General features: G+C 37.6%; 4 protein-coding genes and 1 long non-coding RNA gene across 6 annotated transcripts; 2 read left to right on the plus strand and 3 right to left on the minus strand.

Moving 5' to 3' along the window:
- Positions 1-464: 464 nt before the first annotated feature.
- LOC116291758 (pancreatic lipase-related protein 2) lies at positions 465-8,364 on the minus strand. 2 transcript variants are annotated; one of them, XM_031698966.2, is made up of 10 exons: positions 8,205-8,364; positions 6,934-7,004; positions 6,274-6,504; positions 5,158-5,303; positions 4,426-4,576; positions 3,636-3,827; positions 2,432-2,680; positions 2,192-2,309; positions 1,343-1,501; positions 465-601 (listed from the first exon to the last, which is right to left on the minus strand). In XM_031698966.2, the coding sequence occupies exons 1-10, from the start codon at positions 8,225-8,227 to the stop codon at positions 523-525; spliced, it is 1,419 nt and encodes a 472-aa protein (XP_031554826.2). In that variant the 5' UTR covers positions 8,228-8,364; the 3' UTR covers positions 465-522. The 2 variants fall into 2 exon arrangements, with proteins under 2 accessions (XP_031554826.2, XP_031554827.2); XM_031698967.2 differs by having other exon boundaries at positions 8,209-8,352.
- A 2,537-nt stretch (positions 8,365-10,901) lies between these two features.
- LOC116291760 (phosphoethanolamine N-methyltransferase) lies at positions 10,902-19,144 on the minus strand. The gene is made up of 7 exons (XM_031698968.2): positions 18,995-19,144; positions 18,143-18,180; positions 16,795-16,907; positions 16,334-16,530; positions 14,723-14,831; positions 14,039-14,180; positions 10,902-11,128 (listed from the first exon to the last, which is right to left on the minus strand). Exons 1-7 carry the CDS (start codon positions 19,029-19,031, stop codon positions 10,934-10,936), a joined length of 831 nt encoding a protein of 276 aa, XP_031554828.2. The 5' UTR covers positions 19,032-19,144; the 3' UTR covers positions 10,902-10,933.
- Positions 12,112-13,492, plus strand: LOC148910860 (uncharacterized). The gene has a single exon (XM_089030419.1). It carries the CDS (start codon positions 12,127-12,129, stop codon positions 13,288-13,290), a length of 1,164 nt encoding a protein of 387 aa, XP_088886545.1. The 5' UTR covers positions 12,112-12,126; the 3' UTR covers positions 13,291-13,492.
- A 298-nt stretch (positions 19,145-19,442) lies between the features above and the next one.
- LOC116295925 (uncharacterized) lies at positions 19,443-25,507 on the plus strand. Its single transcript, XM_089030825.1, has 11 exons — positions 19,443-19,870; positions 19,989-20,202; positions 20,307-20,713; positions 21,114-21,308; positions 21,506-21,679; positions 21,761-21,899; positions 22,074-22,253; positions 22,870-22,978; positions 23,192-23,299; positions 23,534-23,823; positions 24,248-25,507. The coding sequence occupies exons 1-11, from the start codon at positions 19,631-19,633 to the stop codon at positions 25,291-25,293; spliced, it is 3,102 nt and encodes a 1,033-aa protein (XP_088886951.1). The 5' UTR covers positions 19,443-19,630; the 3' UTR covers positions 25,294-25,507.
- LOC148910861 (uncharacterized) lies at positions 19,783-26,385 on the minus strand. Its single transcript, XR_016119897.1, has 3 exons — positions 25,558-26,385; positions 20,341-25,177; positions 19,783-20,141 (listed from the first exon to the last, which is right to left on the minus strand). It is a non-coding gene; the product is annotated as an uncharacterized LOC148910861 (long non-coding RNA).
- Between the last annotated feature and the right edge of the window lie 237 nt (positions 26,386-26,622).

A 26,622-nucleotide genomic window follows, 5' to 3' on the forward strand; every position in this document is an offset into this window, starting at 1 on the left:
TATCAATTTTTCGAAATAGAGAAAAATAGATATTTCATTGGTAATTATATAATAAACGTTATTATTTTTACGTTCTTAATGATTTTTGATTTTTTGCTTCTTTGAAAAGTTATTAAATTTTAAAATTGGAACGTTGAAACATTTCAGTGTCGTGGGTTGACGTTTTACCGCATAAAAGACGAAGAAATAATCATAATATCAAAATTCAAAATAACGCATGATGAACAAAAGATGTTTGTACCCAAGCTAGACCAAATGCACCATGTTCACTATCTCACAACACCATGTAAGGCATGATGAACAAAAGATGTTTGTACCCAAGCTAGACCAAATGCACCATGTTCACTATCCCAGAAAAGGGCTATGGCACTTCATTTAGCCGTTTATATCTAGTTTAAGGTGAGTGGAATTTCGGTCGGGGATTGCATGGTTATTTAATTGATGTTAAAAATTCATGGCCAGCGGTAATTTAGTGGTAGTTTATTTAATTCTTTTTATAAACTCATGTTCAGCGGTAGTTCGTCAGCAAGGTAGTTCTCCCTGCTTAAGCTTCCTTACGCCACCTGCACTGTTCAGCCAAGCGTTGAAACAAGCAGTGTATCTAACATTGAATGAAAAAACACGCAGCAAGTTGTTAGAAAGTTGCAGAAATATTCTTAATAAGATAGTAACCACTATTAAAGCAGTCCCTATTCCTTTCCTACCTAACTTTTTTGTTCTTTTATTCTTTCTTTCTTTCTTTCGCTCTTTTTTTTTTTTTTTTTTTTTTTTTTTTTTTCTTTTTCCCTTTTTTCTTTTCTCCTTCACTTCTTTCCTTTCTTGCTGCGCTTCTTCCTTCCTTCCTCCCTTGCTTCCTCCCTTTCCTTTTTCCCCCTTCCTTCCATTCCTTCCATCCGTCCATCCGTCCATCCGTCCATCCGTCCATCCGTCCATCCGTCCATCCGTCCATCCGTCCATCCGTCCATCCGTCCATCCGTCCATCCGTCCATCCGTCCATCCGTCCATCCGTCCATCCGTCCATCCGTCCATCCGTCCATCCGTCCATCCGTCCATCCGTCCATCCGTCCATCCTTCCATCCTTCCTTCCTTCCTTCCTTCCTTCCTTCCTCCCTCCCTCCCTCCCTCCCTCCCTCCCTCCCTCCCTCCCTCCCTCCGTCCCTCCCTTCCTTCCTTCCTTCCTTCATTCTTCGGGTTTCCTCCTTCCGTTGAAAATAATATGCGAATTGAGAAAAAATTGTGACAAAACAATTAAACCAGTTGTGTTATATGTAAGTAAAATTGCTCAATTACAAAATCCAAAACTAAAATTATAAAGAATTTGTTGACCGACAATAAAACTTACGCAATGTTCGATCCTTCGAACTTGATAACAACTTTTTCCAGGTACCACTTCTGAATGATCGGAATTCCGTTATGTCTAACATCGACTTTGGTTAGAACACCAAGGTCCTGACTAACCGGGGCAATGAATTTTTCTACTGTACCATCGTTAATATCGCGCCTACATTGGAATAACATAAAATCAACATTACCACCACCCGGTTAGATCGATTGGTAAGAGCGCGCTTCGGCCTGTTGTTCGGGAGGACAACACTCAGGTTCTTCAAAAAATTATTGTTAATGAAGAGCTTTTAAGTTGTGACGTATTTCCTTCCTCCAAATGCTCACAAAAACCGCTAAAATAAAGTAAAAAATTTTCTCATTTGGTTTAACTGAAAGAATGAGGACTTTGGACAAAAATCTTGTCACGAAGAAAAAGCAAGAAAAATCTTTATAGAAAAGGCGTCACGATTAAAAAGCTGTAGAGTAAAAAAAATTCTCATTTGGTTTAACTGAAAGAATGAGGACTTTGGACAAAAATCTTGTCACGAAGAAAAAGTAAGAAAAATCTTTATAGAAAAGGGGCTTGAAAAGCTGTATTATCTTTTTCTTTCATAGTCGACATGTTTGATTGCCCTTGGGCCATAAAAGTTTGAAAATATGTACAATTGAAGAGTCCTTTTTAATTTACACCAAACAAGTAATCCCGCGATTTTTACCCACAACCGTTGGCTCGTTTTTTTTCCAGCCCTTTCTTTACAAATGATAACAATATTTTGCCTTAGGCTCAAAGTTATCCCTTTTCAAACGTATTGGGAGTAAGCTAATTTAATCATTATATAAATATATATATACATATATAAAGACCTACGTTTTGAGTCGGATGATGCCACTGTTGCCATTCGAACCATATATGTTAATGTGGATTGCGGCCGAGATGCCAGCAAACCAACCATGGCCTGTCTTGAAGGCCACTTGATAGTGCAGAGCTGCAGCAAGAAAAATGAGAACTTCGTACTTTTTTCTGTTTTGGATTTTCGAGTTTTGAAGGCCTTAAAAAGTTTTAAGAATTCATTATTTAGGGTTCAACTGGATATATCTTTTTACTTACAACAAAATGGAGATTTCTCATTGGTGTAGAGATAATGTTTCCCTAATGCTTTTCCCCGGGCTGCCTCGGCTCCGTATCCCATGGTGGGGCACTCCTCACTCTGACACTTGAAGCAGTAACCACGTTCAAAGTCATACATGCTCTTGCAGGGGAAAGCCCGCATGGGGCACCTGCTACCGACCGCAAGCACTGATTGGTGGTAGTACTCGGGGGCTCGCATGTGATCACAAATGATGTAATCAATAGGACCTGATAGATACAATATAAAATATAAAGCTTATAAGTGTGACGTCAATTATATGACAAAATCAATTAAAAGTAGGCCACTTTAGAGACGAGCAAGAAACTGCGAGTTTTACAGTGTGAATCGAAAAACCGTGGGCACGTTAGAAATATTTCAAAAATGTTCAACATCCAATCAGAAGCGTTATTGTTATCTTGTGGCTAAAAAGTCAATTCTAATTGGCCAAAGAAGAATGGAACATTCCTATAATATTTCTAGGTGCCCACGGTTTTTCGAATCGCACTGTAAATTTTAGCTTCTAATTTGTGAAAGTATCTCAAGATTAAAAATGCAAAAAACGCTCCAGTCTCTTGGTCGTTTCTAAAGGGACCATGTTACAGGCAATGTGTATCAAAGCTCACAAAGTACAGCAGAAAATGGAGCAAGGAACTATCAAAAAAAAAATTTGCACCGTTATTTTGGTCTGTTCAAATACTTACATTTCCATAGATTCAAAATGTCAAAGGATTTCAAACATTTCATAAACAGTGCTATCCGATGGATAAAGAAATTTTCCACGATTCAAAATTAAATATGGCCTATTGGAAGAAGCTTATGTGACTGTCTCTTCCTACCTAATATTCCCCTTCACAGTTTCCTGTACCATCTAGCAAGGTAGCCGTGCTGTTGAATCGAAGCGAGACGAACGGTGAGCGTGCAATGATAGAGAGATGTGAATTATTGTTCATGGTGTTAAAAAAGGTCTTATTGCAAGCTGATCATTGCAAGCTGATACCACGTAGGGGAATTAGTGTTCTTTTGTAAATTACCTGCCTCTGGCAAATCTTCAAATAAATAAATAAAATAAAAATAGATAAAGGTCGCCGTTGTCTCTCTTCGATCCAAAGGCACCGCTACCTTCAAGATGGCGCTGGGAACTTTGAAGGAGACTATTACTTTTGGGATATAATTTACTCTTACCATTTTTCAATCCAGTAGGACATCCTCTTTGATCCAGCCCACCATTTGGATAGAAATCAACATGGCCGCTCTGTGTGTATGATCCAAGAAAGTCTATGTCAGTGTGCATGACATCCACAAAGTCAGCGTCAGTAGGGTCCAGTCTCACATCACGATGCTCTTCCACGAAAAACACACTAGCAGGATCTAGGCCTGGGAAGAGATGTAGAAGTCGAAGTTGAAAATGATAAAAGCTACACGCATTCTAAGCCCTGGGGGGAGGGAGGGATGGAGGAGGGGGAGGGGGAGGGGACTTCTGGTTAAAAATTGTATAGCAATTAGGGATATTTTAGGGTGTCAAAATTGAAAATTAAAACTTCGTCATATCTTGGTATTTTTAGGGTATCTCTTAAAAATTAAAGGTCTTAAATTATCCAAAAAGCGTGGAATGTTATTGCTACTTAAGATGGGTCGCGCAGTGCGCACAACCGAAATGGCATTCCAAACGCGGAAGACTGACCCATGAAGACTCTTTACATGCGCAACCAATAAATTAGGGACGGACCATTAGATTTTTGAGGAGGGGGGGGGGGGGGGGGGGTTGAGCAGTTTATTTTGTGCAGGCGCCTCATGGCTGTGCAGGAATTTTTTTGGACATAATTTGGAATCTTTTTCTAGCATTTTTCTTATGTACGACTTTTTTCACTCTTTTTTCACTCTGTGCTCGAATTTTGTTTTGGGTTTTAGAGGTCTATTACACTAAGGGATTCACGGCTATAACGAACTCGAAATACTTAATGCAACTGCTTACCTGTAATCCTGCCAAGTTTTATAGAACCAGAGTCTTTGATTCTTCTGCCCACATATCCTGCGATATGAGCCCCCAAACTGAAACCAACGATGTAGAAGGATGAAGGGGTGTTGTCGGTGCGGTTGTTTAGAAAATTGATCAACTCGAATATCTAAAATAAGGCGAAACAAAACCGTCAATTTATAACAGTTTAAGCTGGTAAATTTTAACAAGAGTCGGATATCTCGTTTGCGAATAAAAATTTGTATTAGATATTGGAGACCTTTTTCGAATCAATGCGTTTCGAGAAATGATGATGATGATAGTTATGGTGATATGATGATGGTGATGATGATAATGGTAAAGATGATGACGACGATAACGTTCACGATGACGATGACGATGACGATTAGGATGACCATGACCATGACCATGACCATGACCACGACCATGACCATGATAATGCTGCTGATGATGACGTTGATAATGATGATAATCCTGGTAATGATGATGAAGATAATGATGATAATGGTAATGACGGTGATGATGGTGACGATGATAATGATGATGATGAGGATGATGACGTGTCGATGATGAGACTATAAGTGTGCAGAGGTGGATTTACAACTAAAAAATGATACTGTAGATAATTTCATCCTCGAGAAAGTATTTACAGAGCCTTCCAATGACATGCGCGAAATCTTGCCATTTTTCTGGCTCGAAAAATAAGAGTTCTTAGGTGTGATAACTCACCTGTGCTCCTACCATCCTAGTGTTGGCCGTTGCGGTTTCGTAAGGTATCTTTGCTCCCTTGTACCAATCTACTTGTATCACGTTGGCATCTTCTTTTTGGAGCAGTGCTTGTCTGATGCGGTTCATCCAAGGAATTTGTCCATGTTCTATGAAGAAAACAAGAGTATTCGTTGTTTGAAAATGACGTCATAGCCGCCATCTTGGATGAATTTAACAAGGAATTCGAATAGTCCCCTTCACAGTTCCCTGCGCCATCTTGAAAGGTAGCGGTGCCATTGCATCGAAGCGAGACGAACAGTGAGCTTGCAATGATAGAGACATGCGAATAATTGTCTAAGGTGTTAAAAAAAGGTCTCTAACATTGCAAGCTCACCGTTTGTCTCACTTCGATGCAAAGGCACGGCTACCTTTCGAGATGGCGCAAGGAACTGTGAAGGGGACTATTGTCAATAAATGCTTTTGTTATATCATCCAACATGGCCGCTGTGCCTTTTGTTATTTAACTCCCTTGGTAATGATTGAAAACCATATAGAAATACGTGCCATGTCTAGTATAGCGAAACATAAATTCTAAAGCAACAAGATTTGTATCTTGTATACATGGATCCACATATATGACACAAACTATTGCCGGGCAATTCTTATAAGAATTCCCCCTTTTTAATCTAGTTCATGGCATGGACTAACTCACCTTCCCTTCACCTTCAGCAGTTAACTCACAGATCGAATTAAAATATATCTAGTTTGTTGGAAGGAATAACTGACGAAAAACCCTCGAATCAGAGGCGAGACCTAACAAACTTTAGACACGTAATGCCGAGTCCAGAAATCGAGCTTGAGCCCCAGAGGTGAGAGCGGAGTGCAATACCAAATAACGCTCAATACACTCCTTAGGGAAAGCTCATGCATTTAATAGGCGGGGGAGGGGGGTATTGAATATTTTTTACCAGCCTCCCCCCCCCCCCCCCACCCCCCAAAATGCTTCAGTGAAACATTTTCAAATTGAGAGCCACCCTTGTATGCATGGGCAAATTTCTAGACCCCCCGTACCCTCCCCCCCAATTCATGTTCCACAAAAATTAAATGAACTTTCCCTTATTTCAGTGAAATACGTACCTACGAATCCGTGAACAATAAGAATAGTTCTCTTTTGTCCATCGTAGCCCGACTTAAGAAGCTTGGCGTCGTCGGTGTCATCAATGATGGAGGATTTTAGAGGACTGGCACGAGTGTAGAGGCGGTACTTTGTTCCTATCAAATCTGCTGGGTTTGGGAATGGAACTAGAGGACGTTTGAATGGAGCATCGTTGTGGAAGCAGCCATACTTTGGATAGCAAATGCCTCTATCTGAAATAAAAATAATGGACTTTTTTCGGAGAGGAAAAAAAAAAAAAAAAAAAAATCGGACGAAGAGAATATGCGGTACCCAGAAAAACCAGAAATTCTGTTTTGTATTTCATCATTCCAATTGAAAAGTTCCCGAAACCCCGGTCTTCCGATTAAGGTAATCCATTTTTCCCGCTCTTTCTGGTTCTTTCGGTAGACGCGTGTGCCATTTTTCGAAAGTCAAATTTTCCCGCTCTTTTCTTACCATTTGCGAGTGAATTCCCAACCAGATGGATGGGTTTAAATGGTAAGCACCCATGGAAACTAGAGAAACCCCATAGCAAAAGAGAGAAAGAACCATCGAACATGATAGTTTAATTAAGATGCAGTTAAACGGAACGTTGTCGAAGGGCCTCCAGGAACTTAGAAGTAACGAAGGAGCCTACTAACCTGCTGAGCAAGAAGCGAATAGAATTGACAAATACACAAGGATCCCTGTGAACATTATGCTGACGCGTTCTCTGTAGAAAAAAAATATTTGACTGTTAGTTGATGGAATCAAGGGCGGTCGGCTTAACACGCGGTAGGGCACTCGCCTCTCACGGCTCTGGGGCCTCTGGTTCGATCTCCTGGATTAGTCAGGGCTTGGTATAGTACAGATTGAGTTTGAATTTAGCGTGTTAGTTTTTGAGTTTTTGATTCCAGGAATCGAACCAGGGACACTAGTTGAGAAGTGAGTGTACTTAAAAAAAGAATGATGAAATTCAAGTTTAAGGAAATGGATTCTTCGACGATGCGGCGGTCGTCTCGAGTCTCAAGGCAAATATACAAAGCCTTGTTAGAGTAATGGCGTCGATTGACATTAACAGTTTACAAGGCAATTTCAAAAGAAATGAATATAAAAAAGGGAAATTCCGCTATTGAGGAAATTTTTTCAAAGATCTTGGGGTCGTCATTTAAGCATCTTTATTGTCATTTTGCGAAAATGTATCACAAGCAACTGTTTCAAGTCGAGGCGTTTGGGTCAACACCGTAATGTATAGAAACTGACACAAATGAAACAAATGTTTAAATGCAATAGAATAACAATTCACGTTAAGTTACAGCATTGCATTCACGAGGTTTCTTTTTTCGTTATAGCTGCAAGAATCATTTGGGTTTTCACTGCAGCCATATCGTAGTTAAAACGATAGAAGATTCCTTGTTTGTGGAATGAAATCTCTTGTATACAAAATAGATATTGCATTGCTGGTTCCAGCCCTACATCATGGTTGGCAAGAGACTCCTCGTGTCTTTCACCTTGAAATTTTTCAAAGTGTTCAAGAAATATGCCTTTTGCAACAATAGGTCACGTGATCCTATTCCCCCTTCCCCCCCACGAGCCTAAAAAGACCCGTTGTGTGAAAATGAACACCAGAAATGGAAAAAGCACCTCAATATTAGTAAGAAGGCAAAGTTTCAGCTTATAACATGTAACACAGGAGAAATGGCATTGAATACAAAATCGAGTATAAGGATTGGTATGGGAAAATGTGCAAAGGTTGCCATCCATCACATTTTCTTATACAAATCCTTATAGATATTCGATTTTTTTTCAATGCCATTTTTCCTATAGTGAACATTGTTTCGATTTCCGATGTTCATTTTGACCCAACGTCTCTTTTTACGAGAGGTAGGGTCAAATCAGATCTGTTGTTGCAAAACGGGCTTATTGTACTCACCTACCAAGCGTTGCCGTCCACATCCAAGTTAAAAAGCAATGCTTATTAAGCACGACTTGCCATTTTATAGTGTTACGGCTCGTGGGAAATGACAGGATGTATTTTGAGTGTTTAGTCGCTTATTCTTGACGAAAACACTCTGAGATTAAGCCACATTTGTACAGCAGTTTTCGGTACTTGAGACTAGCTAAGGAAGCAAGGGAAGGATATTAGCAAACCAAGATTAACTATAAAACAGAAACTAGGTACTAGAAAATTGAAGCTAGCTTGTGTGAATAAAGCTATATAGGTAGTAGCTAGATTCGATAGAGTTTTGGCAATTTTAATACAGTAAATACAACCAGTAAAAGGAAGAGAATGCAAGAGAAATTTGGAAACAGCTTAAAAGAATAAAAAGCTAAAACTTATAACTAAAAACAAATAAAGAAACAAAAAGCAGAGAAAACTGAAATCAAAGATTGATGAGAGAAAGAAAGTAGAAAAGAACGCACGAAAGTGAAATAACGAAAGTAACAAAGCCAGATAAAGAAAGACAGAAAATGCAACGAAAGAAGAAGGGATGAAGGAAAGAAAACAGAAAGGAAGTAAAAAAAGAAAGAAGATATTTCAGCTTTCAAATAACAAACGGTGCTTTTTTAAATTTATCTTTTTAAACTGTTATTTAGTAAAAAAAAAATAGCACGTTTCAATCATATACAAAGCTGTCAAAACACGTGAATAGCCACTTCCCAAGACCCATCAAAATACTGTAAACAATTAACACGCAAAGCACACAAACACTTGTAGGTTAGAAAGCTCACCTGTTTTGCAGCTTTCAGCTACTTGGAATATCTTTTCTTGAACGCAAATTAAATTGATAGTAAGATTTCATTATTTTTTCACAATTACGCAATTAAAGTTTCTGGCTTCCGTCAATCAAAAAGTCAAAAACAAATCGTTGGAAAATTAATTGTTGAAATCTAAATTCAATTAATTTTAAATAGTCTCAATTATATATAGAATGTATATAATACATATTTATGAAAAACTTTGTAAGAAAATTGCACAAATGAGTAAGTTCGGTTGACCTAGACCTACAAAACACTTCGCACTAATTTGTATAATTTTGTTGGCCGACTCTTTCACGGAAATATGTCTATACGCTCTACTGTCCTGTGAAAAGAACAGAAAACTGTCTATATCGTCCACAGGTTCACTTTTATCTTACAAGTTCTACTCCTTTCTACAGAATCTTAAAAATAATTGGACTTTGTAGAATTTTGACTACCACGGCAATTTAAAAAAAAGTTGGTGAAAAAAAGTTTCGTTGTACGCTGCATCTTGCCTACTAAGCTTAAAATGTATGCAATCTCGTACCCAGAGCCAGCGTTTTTTTCTGGCCTGCGGCGAAGAACGACGGATCTGGCATAATCCATTTTTTGGCGCATGCGCAATTTTCCGAAGTGAAATAGAATCAATGAAAATAATGCTTTAAAACAGAGTTCTGTGTATACTTCTTATGAAAATAATAATTAGAAATCGGGAACATATTTTTTTGGTTGGCAAGTCTTTGAACGCATGCGCTCTTATACCGGAAGTCCAGGAAATCCTGGTCTCAAAAATGGATTATGCTAGAGCCGTCGTTCTTCGCCGCAGGCCAGAGGAAACGTAGGCTTCGGGTACGAGATTGATCAGTCATATGTAAATAATGTCAGAACAGAAAAAAAAATTCCAGAACGCGCAGACAAAATTTAGGGGAAAAATCATCTTTGTGACCCATATTATCGATGACTGTGATACATTGTATTACTTCTTCGCCATAGATGTTTCGCCAAGAGAAATATGATTGCTATCTAGGATTTTTGTTTCTTTGTCAAATCTCACTTCCAGCTTTGGTCGGAATTTTGTTGCATCGTTGTCAACGAGTGCAGCACAACTCGCATATTTCAGACAAAATGCATTAATATTACCAAGGGCACCGCTATTTATCAGCATAATTAAACTGCTTTTTTTAATCAAGAAAAAGAAATTCCTACAAAAAAATTCAAGTAAAATCTCCTAGCTAAAAGGCGCGATTACATGGAGCAATTTTCTCTGCAATTTGAAACAAGTTGCATGGAAAATTGCCGCGTGTAAGCATTGCCGCGTGTAATCTACAGGGCATCTTTAAGGCACGATTACACTGAGCCATTTTCTCTGCAGCTTGTCTTGCAACAGCGTTGCGACACAAGTTGCAAGAGGGTCTTCATGGTGCAAAGGAGATACAATCTTTGCCAAAAGTTGAAACGAATTCTACTTTTTGCAACGATTGCTGCGACTTGTCTCGCAACATTTTTCAAATTGTGCTGTAGGTTACACGCTGCTGCAGCGTCAATCATGCACATTGACACAAGATGCAAATTTCAATTTTTCCCCAAAGAAAAGTCCAAACAGTTGAAAATTCTGCAAAATTCAATTTAGGGCATAGCTAACTCACAGATTTAACCCTGAAACAAATTATGGGCTGATCTAAGTCAGGGTTCGGCTAACCCACAGATCGAATTGGAAGTCAAACTGTTAGGTGTTGTGGTGAGAGGAACAATATTTTTGTCGCGAGACAGCATTGGCTGCTGTTGCCACGGAGACGACATACACTGCAATTTCCTATCGCGTTGGCAAGGCAACAAAAAACCTAAAATTTCGTAATCAGCACCAGAAAAACAAAAACTGCAGCGAGTATCAGCAAAAATACCAAAAAAAAAATCTATCATTTATTTCTTAGTGGCTATTATTCTACAACCGCCAACTGCTTTAGACTTGAAGGATTTATCAACAGCGGTATAGAAATGGTTTAAGCCATCGTACGTCGCTTGACCAAAAACACTGACATAACTCTCCTTGCCGGCGTGAAAATCTTCAACCCTTTTGCTAACAAATGTAGTCCATTCTTCTGTGACGTCTACAAACTAAAGAAAACGAAAAGGGTTATATTTCGCTGTGCCGTGTAGTTCGTGCCTGGGATCGCAGGCTCGATTCTCGACTATTGATTTTTGTTGTTGTTGAGAGTTTCGAGAATTTGCCCGGAGACTGGTGCTGCACGAGGTTCCCTTCGAGGTATCGCACCAATTTTCAAACCCTTTAAAACCCCAATACCAATCCCACAATCGACCAATTCTTCGATTACACGATACGTTATCGCGGCCTCTCGTTAGTCTGCGTGCAGCCGAACTAAAGAGAAATGTCCGGCTGCACGCACGCTACCTCTCGTGGGAGCGCTGGTACCATTTAACAAAAGATTTCTCATTAGAATCAATTGTTAACGGCACCAAATTGGCCGCCATGTTTCTGTCTTTTGATTTTCTCTGGAATGCTTGCAACCCAGTAAAGTACTGTAAATACCAGTAAGGACCAGACATTAAGATATAAACCGCATATAGACCCCTTACATTGATATCCTAGAGGAATAAGCCTTTTCATAGTTTAAGAATCGACTCCACTGCGCATGCGATTTTATCCCGAATTTCTCACCTTCTTTTGTCTAAACCTTCTTTTGTTCTTAATTAAACAAAAGAAGGTGAGAAATTCGGGATAAAATCGCATGCGCAGTGGAGTCGATTCTTAAACTATGAAAAGGCTTATTGTTCTGGGGGACAAAACAATAAACCGTCTTTTCTTATACCAAAAATAATCCATTGTTTTGTCTCCCAGAACAATTCCTCTAGGAAATCAATGCAAGGGGTCTATTATCGTAGAATGATAAGTTATACACCGTAGTGAAAATAGTAACTGACGTTTCGGACGTTAGTCCTTCGTCGGAGTCAATAGAAAGTAAGAGTAAGAGAGATGTAGTAAAGTACTATTAGAACCTAGCACTCCTACTTTATTGCGTTTAGCTGAACTTGTTCTCACCCTTAATTGTTTTTCCTTTGGCGACCGCCTTTTTCGACAGATTAACGGTGTAGCTATGGGCACCAAAATGGGACCTAGCTATGCTAATTTATTTCTTGGCTACATCGAGCAACAGATTTTTGATCTCTATCCAGGCATTAAACCTGAGCTTTTTGGTCGCTACATTGACGATTGTATTGGTGCTACTTCTTGTTCAAAACAAGACCTAGATTATTTTATTCTCTATGTCAATTCTTTTCACCCAGCTCTTGAATTCACTTGGGACATTAGTGAAACTTCTGTCACATTTCTTGACATTTCTGTGAGTATTTCTGCTAATCATCTCAATACCACTATGCATTATAAGCCCACAGATTCTCATTCATATTTACTTTATTCCTCCTCACACCCTAAACACACTCTCAATTCTATTCCTTTTTCGCAATTCTTACGTTTGCGCCGTCTTTGCAGTGACGACACTGATTTTTCTCACAAATGTCAAGAAATGCGTTCCTTTTTTCTTAATCGTGGTTACCCTATTACCATCATCGACCGTGCTATGCTTAAAGCTTCTTCCATAGATCGTAACACTGCTCTCACCCCTAAATCACGCAATTCTAACCTTAACCGCATTCCATTCACTATCACTTACCATCCTATTAACAACTCTATCAAACCTGTCATTAATCGTAACTTCAATTTACTCAACTCTGATCCCACCACGTCCAACATTTTCAAAGAACGCCCTCTTTTTTCGTTCAAAAGGGACCGTAATTTACGCTCTTTCTTAGTTAAAGGTGTACTTCCTTCTAATAAAGAACCCGGTACTTTTCGCTGTTCTCGCAAACGTTGCTACACTTGCCCCTTTGTTGCTTCACATACTTCTATTAAAGGTCCCAAATCCACCTTTAATATTACAGATCATTTTGATTGTACTTCTTCTAACGTCATCTACTGCATTCAATGTTCACGCTGTAACATGCTCTATGTTGGAGAAACTGGCCGCCGATTAGGTGATCGTTTTAGAGACCACCTTTACGACATTCGCAAGAAAGATTTATCTAAACCAGTTGCTCGGCACTTTAACTCTGCTAATCACTCTGAGCTTAATGCTATTGTTTTTGGTCTGTGTTTAACCCACTGCAGCAACAATCATCGTAAAACAAAAGAAATGCGCTTAATTCATTCACTTGGCACCGTTAATCCCCACGGGATGAACGAACGCTTCGCTTATAATTAAGTTATTTCCCACCTATTGTTGTTTTCGATCCTTTTGTTTTCCTTTGTTAAATGGCTTGCTTTTTTCTTATTGGTTTGTTTTCTCTCTCCTCTACTATATAAACATCTCTCTTACTCTTACTTTCTATTGACTCCGACGAAGGACTAACGTCCGAAACGTCAGTTACTATTTTCACTACGGTGTATAACTTATCATTCTACGATAACTGTTTTATTAGAAACACCGACGCAGTCCACGCTAGTGTTTACTAGCCATCATCTACAAGGGGTCTATTGCTTACTATCAATCACGTGACTTTTTGGAGTTGACTGGGGGGCAAACAAGCGGTTGACTTGGGGGCAACTAGCGGATGCCAAGTCAAAACATATCAAAATAAGTCCTCAAACTATTGTATTTGACTATTTTCTCGACATGAAACCAGAAAACAAGAGATCAAAACATCCTCCAGGATTCTACAAGCCATCAAAAAAGAGCTATTACCGGAAGTGACGTCTATTGAGAGCAACCTATAGAAATATAGATAATACTAAACTGAATCCATAAGTCATAGTTTTCCTTCGAAAGAATGCGAATGGAAACGATCCAAAATTTGGACAGGAAAGAGACTTTGAAAATAATATAACAGTTGTTTATATGGGATTATAGAGTGGTGATACAATTAATACAAAAAATAGCAGCATTGAAACAATTGAACACAAAAGAAATACATGTGTTTGGTGCTATTTAGTTTTTGTGCTATATACTGTACCTGGATATCAGTGAATCCAGCTTGTTCCAATTGCTTTACGTACTCATCCTTCGTAGGCAGGTACGCTATGAACAAATCCTCCTTTAGCATTCGACTAAAGTTATCATCATAATCACTGAGTTTGTAAAAATCCTCTGTGTACCTAGAAATAAATGGAACGAACCTTAGGAGATATGAATTTAAGGGGGAAGGGGAGGGGAAAATTTTGGCATGAGCCAGGGATCGTACCCGGGACCTTCAACACCAAAGCCAGGAGCGCTAACACTGCAGCACCCAAGGTCCTCTGATCTGATCCCAGGTAGATCATCCGGGCAGGGGGAGGGGGGGGTTACTGCCCTATATTTGCTATGTGGGTACGTGCCGCCAAACAGGGTATGGTTTTCAGCGATTTTACTCTGGAACAGGGTATATAAAATCGCACTCGCTCTGGGAGAGGGTATATGAAATCACGCTCTTTCCTCTCTGGAACAGGGTATCTATTTTGGCACTATCGGAAAAGGGTATGGTTTTCAGCGATCTTGCTCTGGAACTGGGTATGAATTTCAGCAATTTTACTCTGGAACAGGGTCAGGGTTCAAAGGGCTCAGCGGCATATCCCTACCCTAAACGGGCAAGAGTACCCCCCTGGGGAAGATCATCTCCTGGGGGGAATAAAGGAACATAGTTGTCATACAGCATACTTACATTTTTCCTCCTGGTTTGATGAGTCTAGCACAGTTATTAAAGAGAGACTTGCGGTCTTCAATGTGAAGAATGACCAGCCAACTGACAAGGAAATCAAAGGAGCCGGACTCTAAAAGATGGGAATAAAATAATATATAGTAAAAAAAATAATTGTACAAGACAACCTTTCGCTGTCATGTCGACAACATCAGCAAGTCTAATGAAAACTGTAAACTCTACTGTATGTCTTTTACGACTAGTTTTCTTACTAAATTGTATACCTAAAAGTACCTTTATCAAACCAAATAATAGCAAATCATATTGTATTCTGTATTCTTGCTTACATGAGGGACTTAGAAAGGCTGATTCCTGAGTTCCTTTGGGGGAGGGGGGATGGGTAAGGGGGGGGGGGGAGGGAGCATTTGTCGACCAAAATAAAGGGAACATAACAAAAAAAGAAGCAAACAAGGATGTTACAAATATGGGAGAGGAAATGCAGAGGGCACTCCCTTAGCTATGTATAGGGCCCTGGCTGAGAATGACATAATGTATGTTTTTTTTTATAAGCACCTTGAGCATAGGATAAGTGCGCTATAGAAATAAAGTTTATTTATTATCATTTATTGGATTGCTGAACATGAGAGAAAATTAACATTCTTTGTTTTACTAATAAAAATATGCAAAATTGAGTAGCTTTACAAATGATTTTAACCATAATTCAAACCAAGTGATACGTAACTCCCTTGAGAATAAGATTCTTCATTTGAGTAAAACCTACTACATCCCTATTCATGTACCTTTTTAAGCACTACTAGAATGCAAAGATATATTACAGCTATTCCAAAAAAACGTTCTCATCACCAAAAGCCAAAGAACAACGAATCAGTCTCAACACTAAGGTCCATGTTCTTGACGAGAATAAGAAGCAGAAACAAAAGTCATTCCAGCTATTCTTGGAGCTTGTCGTAAAGACCTATCTCCTATCGCTTTTTGCCTATTGCCTATTGCATATCGCCTTTGGCAACGACAGGGTTTATTGAGATATATTATATATACAGTGTTCTTACCAGGCCGCGACATAACGGGATTCACACATAAAAATCAGAAATGGCGCACAAATGTCAAATCTATGCGCCCCCAGGGCGCATGTATTATCCAAAGAATACTTCCTGATAGTTTTAAAGATTTAGAGTACTTTTGAAATAATAAAAGTTGCATTATATTGTCGATAAACAAGGTGAACGAATTGAACATAGCCGCCATCGCCAAGACGTCTGGGATTAGTCTGTGTTAATTGCCTCTGTTTATTGATGGCCCAATTATGGCTGCCCAGCGAAATTTTATTGTGTTGTCATTACTAATAAAACTGTCTTACATTGTTGTATATTTGCAACAGAGTTACTGGCTAAAAAATATTATTATTCGTTGTTTTAAGATTTTGGAAATGGCCCATCCAGTTTTCTAAATGGCCCCTAAATTTCGGATTGATGGGCCCTTTGACCCCCTGAAAGAAATCCCTGGTAAGAACACTGTATATAGAGAGGTATAATTACACTCCAGGGAATTACATGTATGAGGTAATGAAATGGGAAAACTAAAACTAGTTTCATATTTCAAGAAAATTCAACTCACCCATATCAAGCTTCAAGATATCTCCCCAAAGATGCTTCAGTTTTGTATCCAATCCACATCTTTTAGTTAAGTCCACTGCTGTATCATTGAGATCAGCTTGTAACTCAACTGCCAGTAGTTCACAGTTGGTTTTGGCCACAATAAAGCGAGCAGGACCTCCTAAACCCGATCCAAAGTCAAGGACCTTGTGTGAAGAGCTGGAAAAAATGAATTGATAGATTGACCATATAATTATGCAAAAAAAAAAAAAGACTTAAGAATAATATTTTATCCTGGTCGACATCTCCTTATAATGAATCAAAAACTATGCTACTTCTGTGACACTGTGCTAACATGCACTGTAACCAGTTCAACCTCTACTGTATTTGCTTACTATCATCTGAATGGTAAGTTTTATTCAAATGTTCCCATTTATAGTGTTTACGCACATTAAAAGTAATTGATTTGTACACTTTACATACTTTATTCCCAGCTCTTTAATACAATGCATCACGGCATCTGTCCCAAGGTAGTGATACTCATCAAACTTGTTTACATCTTCTAGTTTTAAGGTGTCTGTTCTGCTATAGCCCAACTAAAAGACATTTATAAATGAAGTTCGTTACCTAGGTGATTGAGAAAATCACACACACTAGTTCATCATGCAAGAGCTTCAGACTATTAATTACTTGATAATCACCTACAAGTGAATATATGATTGCGCACATGTATTTTTTGATGGCGCTCCTTTCAAAATACAAAATAAATATTAATCTTAGAAATGCGACAATGATGTTTTCAAAGTTTTTATTTACAGCCATTCTCAATCACACGCACCCTCTAGCAATCTTTTCTGTCACAACGAAGATTTTGGGGGACGTCAATCACAAGGCATTTCCATAACATTGTGGGAAAGCACAAAGCTGTAAGGGCATGTGCTTATAGAATGTCATGGAAACGCCTTGATTGACATCCACCGAAAGCTTCTTCATCGAGACAGAAACAATCGCTAGAACGTGTGATTGAAAATGGCTGTAAATAACTACCTGTAAATTAATATTACAGACAAAGGGGATCAAGCTTACCCCCTAGATTCCATTGATGGATTCATTATTTGAATATTGAAATTTATCATTCTTTCCGAGAAAACAGTACAAAGACTAAAGATTCGAAATGACTCAAAACTCAAATTCTGATTGGATTATTCCATATGAGGAACACCATAATCCAGTTTTGAATCAGTAATTATTTTGAATCCTGAGTCTTTGTGTTCTCAGAGATAGAGAATAACAGATTTAAATATTTGAATAACTAAACTATTAACAGAATCTACAGTACCGCCTGAAATTATTGAGGTATAAGACGCGTCCATCACGCATTCAGTGCACGCGGTTAAAACGCAAATAAACCGAATTTTAAAAATAAACTAGAAATGACCACAATTTAACCGTAGGTTGCCGAAAAAGTGTGTCCCATATCATACTGTACTGTACGAATTAAAGTGCTGTTTGGTTATATTCCTACTGGTGTGGCATTGAACAAAATACATGTAAAAGGGTTAGTTTGAGCCGTTAATTTTCACTGTAAAACAATTATTTACAGAAGACTCATGGTGTGATTTATCAACTAAATCATCACCACTCAAAGAATATCTGCAGTGAATATTGAATTTTCACTGACAATTACTTCATCTTCAGAGAATAATTGTTAAATATCAGATCTAAACATACATACAGTGGAGCCTTGATAATCTCAAAAGCCCAGAAATACACATTCTTAATATATTTAACAATCATTTAATATTAGTAATATATTATGATAAATTATTACCTGCTCAAGCTGTTTATAAATCCTTTCCACATCAGAATCTATATATCAAACAGTTAAGGACCATCAGTAGGAATCAGGAGGGAGGGGAGGGAGGGGAGGGAGGGGAGGGAGGTGGAGTTTTTTTTTTTTTTTTCTTATTGCAAAATGAAGGGGGGGGGGGGGGGGGGGGAAGGAATTAAAATGTTAGCAATTTAACTACCTACAATATCCCCACTCCCCTAATAGAGATTTTGCACCATCATGTGCCGGTGCCCATAACACAGCTTGCACTGCCTGTGGTTAGATGGCAGAACATTAAAATACCTTTGCTCTTGGGAATTGAATTCTTTCTTATGTAAAACGATTGTATTGTTCCTGCCATAACATGGCTGCCCTCACGTGATGGTGCAAAACCTCTATAAGCATAAAAGGATAGACAACAAACCCTTTATTCACATTCACTAATTATGAAACCCGTGATATATAAAATACCTTCATTTATTTGGCATATTGTTTACTAAGTTTAAGATAATGAAAGTCCCAAAAAATTTGCAGCAAGCTTACGTATGCATTATGAAGCTTGTTGAAAGTTCAGTTCATTTGCACGGCTATCGAAAAATGTGTTTAAAAAGATGACATGGAAAAATTGTAACAACGTTCAAACACAAATTAAGCCATATCCTGCTATCTTTAGTATCTAAACATTTTTAAGCGATCTGAAAAGAATATTTCGCAAGAGAACGTGTCTTGGATATAAGATATATGTATAAGCTTACAGCCTGGTCTGATGTGATCTGATCCATGCAGAGTGTGAATTAGACCATACATTATTATTTTCATTTGAAAGAGAATAAAGCAAAAAAATCAACTTACATAGCTTCATAGTCTTGATTTCCTTCTCTGCGTCCATTTTGGAAGGTCTTCAATGGAAGAAGATAGAAAATATCTCTTGCCGACGACTGTCTAGACAACACTCACACAGTTCCTCACACAGGGTCTGGTAACACAGGGAGCCCAGTAAATAAGGACCAATGAATAAAATACTATGGGAGAGGGGGTGAGTCTGGCGAAACGAGAAACTTTTGTTTTTCTTTCGTTGCTTCGTTCTTTTTTCTTTATTTTCGTTCTTCGTGCTTGTTTCTTCATTTATTCCATATTTTTTTCCTTTCTTCTTTCCTAATTCAAGCTGTTTTAGAAAATTTGGAGGAAAAAAGCTGTCACTTTTCCGCTTGAAATTAGGCAATCCAATGAAGAAAAAGTTCAAGCACTATTCTGGTCTGTGGCAAATGTTTGATTAGGGTTTAGTCTCTCTCGGTTGAAATTTTGACGCGCCTGCACGCCTCGATTTCAATATTACAAAATCGAAACTCTAGGGTAGGGTAAGAAGATTTTCGCGTGGTTGCTATAGCCACCACGAATTTAAAGAACAAGAGCGGGATATTTAAATTTTTGTTTTTATCACAAACATTTTCAAAAAAAAAAAGTAAAAATCATGTAGAAAAACCCAAGATGACAAAAACTCACCTAGGAAGAAAAAGAAAAAAGTTCTGGCAGAAAAAAAGCAAAGATGAACAGCCACGTAAAATTAGAAAAATCAAAAATACTAGTAGCGATAATCGCGATAAAAACAAAAATATGCCACCTGTACCTTTGAAACCGTGTCCAAAAGGAATATCAAGTGTTTTATTCAACAATCTCTCTACGTGGTTTAAAGAAAATAAGCAAGTTCTCACACCTGAGGAATTTTCCGTAAGTATACTATTTGAATACGAACCCAATAAAACCATTGTTTTCGACACGCTAATCGATTGACGTACTACGTAAAAGTGACAACAAATATACAAAAAAAAGTTTCGTCGTTTTGCAGCAAATACTCGCATTGGCTCTTTCCTCGACTAATACTAGAATAGAAGCTCTTGATACGATTCCCAGTGTTTTAGCTCCAGAAGAAAGGATTTACTTGGCATATCTTCTGGGAAGAACCCAAAAAACACATGAAGACAGTTCGTGCCAGGTCAATCTAGCAGAGCGAGAAAAAGAAAACATTCCCCAAGATGAAGACCCGTGTGAGAGAACTTTTGGTAAGATTAAATAATAATAATAAGTATAATGAAATAAATGAGCATGTGATGTACCGAATCGTAAAAAAAAAAAAATGGTTTGATATTCTTTTTCATATTCAAAGAGCAACTTGGAAATTCTATTTCCAAACTTCACACCTTTTCCGTGAGGAACGATCGCAAGTTTAAGTCGATAGAAGATCTTCGCCGACTCTGTGGAGATGCAAATCTTGAAGGGCTTTGGTCTGGATGCAAGGTTCTTTCGATGTCTAAAAATGCAAGATCCGATAAGAGAGTGAACCTTGCCGAGACCAGAGCCTACCATCTCATAGCTACGTTGTTAAATTTCCACAGCCAGAAAGCCAGTGAATGTTACTTGCCGATGAACAGGTATCTGCGATATGAAGGAGTAACAAGGCAGCCTCTGGAGTTGTTGAACCACGCTGGTGTTTGCAAGTCAGAGACAACATCAAGAAGGCAGGAGAAAAGTAACGTACAGCTACATCAACAAAAGCTTGCCACGGTTTATCAGGTTTATTTTGTATGATTGTTATGGATGTCTAGACACTACGTCATACTTTGCAATAAAATTAAACTAGCTATAGAACCAAGCTTAGACCGTTTTACAAAACTAAAACATTGATCTCAACTAATTTAAAGAAGAAAGGAAAAAGAAAAAGAAAGAAATAGACAATCTTTTATAGCTAGAGTGATTGCAATAAACCTGCAGTAAAATAGAAAATTGAATGTTAGTGTGTAATGGGTTTAATAAACACAAAATAATTAAAATCAGTAAAATTGCAGTCTACTAAGTATCTGTATCATAATTACTATTTTACAAGTTTATTGCAACCACTAGCTCTAAAAATGAGAGTTCACTAAATGTTTCAAATGTTTGTCATAGCCATACTTAGTTAACTATTTCTTTGTAGGATCTCACTGAAACAAACCCACAGACACCTGTAATTTTAGCTGACGATTTTAATCGAAGCAACTTCATATTTACACCTGTGCTCCCTGGTGAGACATCAAAACAAACGCATAATTTTGCAACATGGATCCATATCAGAAATACCCCAATGGCATCTGAGGTCTCACAAATTAGTACACCAGTGAATGATCCATTGGTGAGTTTTCTGTATTTCAGAGGTGTGGTTAGGAATGAACAGGTAGAGGAATTAGGGGGCTGATGGGGGTGGGTGAATGTTGTTTATACAACTCAAAGTGCATGTTATGTCTATGGAATAATGTAAGGACTAAATACCTAAAACAGAATTTATAATCAAAATAAAAAATAAAAGCTATATTTGATGTTACCATTTAGGTTATCAACAAGCAAAAAATGCTGGAATTAATGCAAAACACCCTAATAGTATCACAAGAAGCTTCATACATGAGTATTTGGGTAGCAAAATCAAGAGGTGCTCTAGAAAACAGAGTAAATGAGCTTGCATCATTTGAAGAAAGGGAGGCACATCTGGAACAAAGGGTCATTGAGGTACTAATAATTTGTATATGCTTATTGTAATAGCTATATCAATCGATATCCAATAAGACAAAATTATTATGTCTATTAAAGGTCATTGAAAAAGATGTTAAAAGGCTGCAAGAATTTGCCAACAATCCAATCCACTGCCATCGATATGGGGTCCATCCCTTTGCAAAAGTAGATGGAGGGACAGCACTAAAAAATGTACATCTTTTGGATTGTAAACCAGGTATGAAATAGAAATAAAAATTAAGAGCTTGTTATGGTTAATATGACAAACTTTTAGTTTTTATTTTGATTTAATTCACTTTTTAGCATTGAATATACTTTACTTTGGGCTTTATTATTATAAAATTATTCTACAACAAGTGCATTAATGCCTTTAATGTGTTCATATCTGTAGGAGCTGTCAAGACAGTACCAGACCTAAAAACTGTTTGGTGTGAATTGGTTTCAAAATATCCAAAGTTGTTTGAAAACAAATGTGTTCCTGTTCCTGGTGATTTCCCCATTTTTAGAGATACAATGAGAATCATTTACAGATATGATGAAGAACTGGCAAAAACTCTTGTGCCCTTTCCAGGTAATCAAAATTAACATCAACTAAAAACTAAAAACTGCTGCATAATGATAAGCAAATATAAAAGAAACTGCCCTTTAACACATTCCCACTCCAATTTGGCAATAGAGTACCAATTAACAATTTAATTGACATCAGATTTTTATATGTGTGTCCTCTTATTGACGATAAATTGCATCATCGCATTGTCAAAGTAGTGTGGATCAACGAGGGTGGCGCACCTGAGTGGATCTGCATACAACTTTGACAATGTGATGGCGAAATTTATTGTCAATAAGAGGACAGACACATAAAAATCTGATGTCAATTTGTTAATTACAATAAAAAAAACAAGAAAAATTATAAACTTCTCTTTTCTGGTGATCAAAAGAGCGCATGCTCAATGACGACAGCTCTATCTGTCTGTCCTCTTATTGATGATAAAAGTCAACCGATCAGCGTCATGAAATTTGTAAGTTAAATTGTAAAACATGTATTGTTTCATAAGTGTTATTCATACAAATGGTAGCTTCCCATAGGAGTCATCCTTATAGTTGTTATAATAATAGTAATAATAATCATTAATTTATCTTATTCACTTTGGTGCTCACCCTTTATGTGCAAAACATTTATTTTGAAGCTAATTTCCACATGGGGAAAAGTGCCCATTCTGGTCTTTGGATACACTTCTATGACTATATCATCAAACCTTTGTATCTTTACCTTCATCCAAGATCCGTCCCCATTAGGTATGTATTGTTAATAGTAATAGCTAAATTCCATACATGACTTCTTATATTGATGACAATTTTCATTAATCAATATTAAAAGAGCTTATTAGGCAATAGAAAAAAGTAGAGATAACACTAAGCAGTATTTAAATAAGGGTACATGCTTTTAGTGTTTCTCTAGCAATGTGTTATCGCTTAGTGATTGTGTACACTATTTTTACACTCCTGTAGACCAAACTGTCGCTTTGGGAGGCAGACATTTTATCTTAACCTTTTGCGAGAGGCCTGGGCACTGATCAGAAATGAAACACTGGCCAACATTGAACAGAATCCAAACAGGTAACCAGTAGTAACCATCTTATATACAGATCACATGATACACTGAGCGTTGAAACAAACAGGGACTGAAGCATGATATAGAGATTGTGAGCCTGATTGGTATAGACAATTTCCTACTCTTATCCCAATGTAGTACAGATTCCTTAACACTCCCTTTATGGATACTTTGACTTAAATTTATAACTCTCTAACTTTTTAACTCTCAATATCTTTTTCACATGCTGATAAATAAAGAAAGTGGACACCTGCAGTACAAATGTTGGTCAACTTCTTTGAGGAATATCTAGGTCTAGCTCTGGATATTATCCCAGCATTCAAGGCCAATGATAAAGATTCATGGCATCTCATACTTCTACGGCTAGAAATAATGTTTGCTCGTTTGGGTAAACACCATTACAGAGATGCCTGTATGGTATTCCTTTCCCGCCTGAAATACTGGCAAGACACAAATCATCCCATGCTCACAGAGTTTTTTAAGATGATGCCAGAGTTTTCTGAAGTTGTCTGCGAATTGTTTTTCTCAGGTATAATATTTGCAATGGTACCAGAATTTATTATCCAGCTATAATCAGTAAAGTAAAAATATCACAAAAGAAAGACTGGAGCAAGTACAAAGATGCTACGGTATTTTCACTCTCGGTTATTTTGTACAGTAAAAAACACAGTTTTTGAAAACTAGTTTGGGTCACGTAAAATGTCACACAAAGAAAAACATTTTACTCAAAGTCTTCTTTTGTGAAGAATTAAATTAGTTGGATAAATAAATAACTTATTAGACATTCTAGGGTGGAATACAGGTGGATGTCTGCACACTTAAAAAATATCCACATGTGTGAACTTTCTTTATAAAAACTATTTTCTACTGTTAATTCACTTATACAAGTGGAATATATTATACACATCGTATTAGACATCTCCTAATGTAGTTTTTATAAAAAATTATTCTAGTGTTATCTGCACATACCAAACCACATGATACCGAAGAACAAGTTCAAAGCAGTGCCATTACAGTTGACTTGATGAAAGAGGAAGTTGCATCAATCCATGATGTGTATAAAGTTCGTCCCCTCGACTGCTACACCCATAACCTAATGCCTAGCACGGGACCAAAGTTCTTTGCTCTTGTGGAAGATGCAACATCATTCCTGAAAATACTTTTCAATAAGTGTTTAGGAGAGGAAGAGATTCCACTTGAAGAAGCAGCAACTTTTGACAAAACCACAGGCCTGCTGTCATATCAGACCAAAGTCTTTGGGCTTGTTCCAGCAAATCTATTCCCACTGCCATGTTCTCTTCCATCTTGTGCTGTTGTTTGTTCTATTTGTGAAGGCCTGTTAGATGGTTCCATCAAGTGCAAAAGCCGCATCAGATTAAAATGTGGCCACATGTTTCATCAGCTTTGCCTTGTCCCTAATCTTGGAAGCATACGATTGAAAGCATTATACAAAGAAGAGCTGAAATCTCTATGCAGCATGTACAACCTCAACACTATCGGCACAAAAGCAGTTTTATTGGAGCGCTTGAATGACAGTTTGACACCAGCACAGAAACAGATGAAAATTACAAGTTGTCAAGGGTGTACACGAGAAGACACATCACCGTCGCTAAGGATGTTTTGCCACTGTTGCAAGAATTTCATACTTCCTGATCAAGAATCCATTCGATTACCATGCAGTCACATTGTCCACAAGTTATGCAAGAAATCTGGAAGCTGTACAATTTGCACTTCTCTGTTACGAGAATTGACAACTACAGTTTGTGAAAAAGCCAAGTTGACATTCACTAAAGAATATGTTCCCAAATCAGGTACATCAGCAGATGATGAACAAGACAGTGATGAAGATACTGAAGATTACAGTGATACTGGACCAGGTTTATCTGAAAAGCAAGAGAAGGTTGTGCATTATTTTGGAGAATTGGCAGTAAAAACCAAGCACAACAAAGAACAAAGGGGCTCACTTCCTAAACTTAAAATTGACAAAGTGTCAGAGTGAAACCACTGTATTTTTGAACAATTTATTATATCTCATGTATGAACAATGTAGTTCAAATTATTGTAAATACATTGCAGTGATTAAAACCGTAAATAGTAAGATTATTGAAAATATGTACACTATCATACAACAAGATTCGTGCAATCTTTACCTGTATCAATGATTTTAGACACATGTATGTCAATTATGTAATTAAATAGCAATGTTAAGTATACACATCATGCGTTTTCAAACTCAAAACTTTCACAAAATTTTCCAGCTTACCTGAAGGTCAGAACTCTTCTATCCAGTCCTAATAAGTACTACCAGTCAGTCCTTCGTGGCTTAGGTAGGGTATATTCTAGTTTTCATAATAAGCACAAAAACTTTTGTCCTTTTTTGCGATTATAGCCTTGTGAAATTTATGTTTGGTTTATGACATAAATCACGTGCCACAAGTGAAGTAAAATATCCCATTTTTGTTTCATAACACAGATATGGCTTCAGTTTCGACGAATATTATCAAAGAAGTCCTTGACAATCTTTTCATAGTGATGTGAAAAGTTTTCGTTCTCCTTTTGGGATTATAATCCGCAATATATTTGAATCAAGAAGTTTTGATAATTTCTTTCTTCATCTCCTTCATTTACTGATCAAAATTTTTCAAGAAGCCGTTCTCTGAACATGCACCCCGAATCTCGATATGACCACGTAAAGTACGTCATTCAACAATTTCTGTGTGGCTTAGCCTATATATTATGTTCTGCGGAATACAGGTTTACGAGTACAATCGTTATTTAATATCGTAGGCAGTCATCTTGGATCTTGTTTGTTCGTCATGTCGAACAACGCTCTGTAAAATTCAATATCCGCTAAATCCACAAAAATCACACTAAAACGCCTCAGTCTTCGTAAGCTACGTATCCAAACCACTGAGAACATACATGTTGTACAATGGAATACAAACTTAGAATTTACATGTCTCTTTTTGCACAAATTTCTTCCTTCCCTTACGAACAGAAAACATGGCTGACAAAAACAACACAACAATCTCAAATTGATCGAAATTGACCAATGAGAGCGCTCGTACCCAGACCCTCATGATTCGCCACAGACCAGACTATTAAGCACTTGATAACATTGACAATAATTAACGAGTTTTATATTGTTATTTCAATGGCGGCCATCTTTTTATTTTTTGCTGGTCAATTTTTGTAGGCTTCATGAGAACTAAGTCTTGAAGTGACGTCATTTCTACGTCACTATTTCAGAACAGTATTCTGGTTTTCTATCCTTCATTCATTCATTCTTTCTTCCTTTTTTATGTTGTTTGCTCTTATCCTCTCTCTC

Source organism: Actinia tenebrosa, unplaced genomic scaffold (genome assembly GCF_029948245.1).
Source record: "Actinia tenebrosa isolate PJP-AT-01 unplaced genomic scaffold, QUT_ActTen_1.0 PGA_scaffold15__27_contigs__length_11533743, whole genome shotgun sequence".
In the NCBI taxonomy this organism is placed as follows: Eukaryota; Metazoa; Cnidaria; class Anthozoa; order Actiniaria; family Actiniidae; genus Actinia; species Actinia tenebrosa.

What these genes read in the sequence shown, in the direction of transcription:
- LOC116291760 (XM_031698968.2), bottom strand. Translation starts at nt 19,031, where the DNA reads ATGGACGCAGAGAAGGAAATCAAGACTATGAAGCTAT. An exon ending in TTTATAAACAGCTTGAGCAG is followed by an intron (nt 16,908 to 18,142) that starts GTAATAATTTAT and finishes AATGTCTTTTAG; the next exon opens with TTGGGCTATAGCAGAACAGA. An exon ending in ATTAAAGAGCTGGGAATAAA is followed by an intron (nt 16,531 to 16,794) that starts GTATGTAAAGTG and finishes CATTTTTTCCAG; the next exon opens with CTCTTCACACAAGGTCCTTG.
- LOC116295925 (XM_089030825.1), top strand. Translation starts at nt 19,631, where the DNA reads ATGACAAAAACTCACCTAGGAAGAAAAAGAAAAAAGTTCTGGCAGAAA. An exon ending in TCACACCTGAGGAATTTTCC is followed by an intron (nt 19,871 to 19,988) that starts GTAAGTATACTA and finishes GTCGTTTTGCAG; the next exon opens with CAAATACTCGCATTGGCTCT. An exon ending in CACCAGTGAATGATCCATTG is followed by an intron (nt 21,309 to 21,505) that starts GTGAGTTTTCTG and finishes GTTACCATTTAG; the next exon opens with GTTATCAACAAGCAAAAAAT.
- LOC116291758 (XM_031698966.2), bottom strand. Translation starts at nt 8,227, where the DNA reads ATGTGGACGGCAACGCTTGGTAG. An exon ending in TCCTACTGGATTGAAAAATG is followed by an intron (nt 2,681 to 3,635) that starts GTAAGAGTAAAT and finishes TGTATCTATCAG; the next exon opens with GTCCTATTGATTACATCATT. An exon ending in GGCATCATCCGACTCAAAAC is followed by an intron (nt 1,502 to 2,191) that starts GTAGGTCTTTAT and finishes ATTCCAATGTAG; the next exon opens with GCGCGATATTAACGATGGTA.
- LOC148910860 (XM_089030419.1), top strand. Translation starts at nt 12,127, where the DNA reads ATGGGCACCAAAATGGGACCTAGCTATGCTAATTTATTTCTTGGCTAC.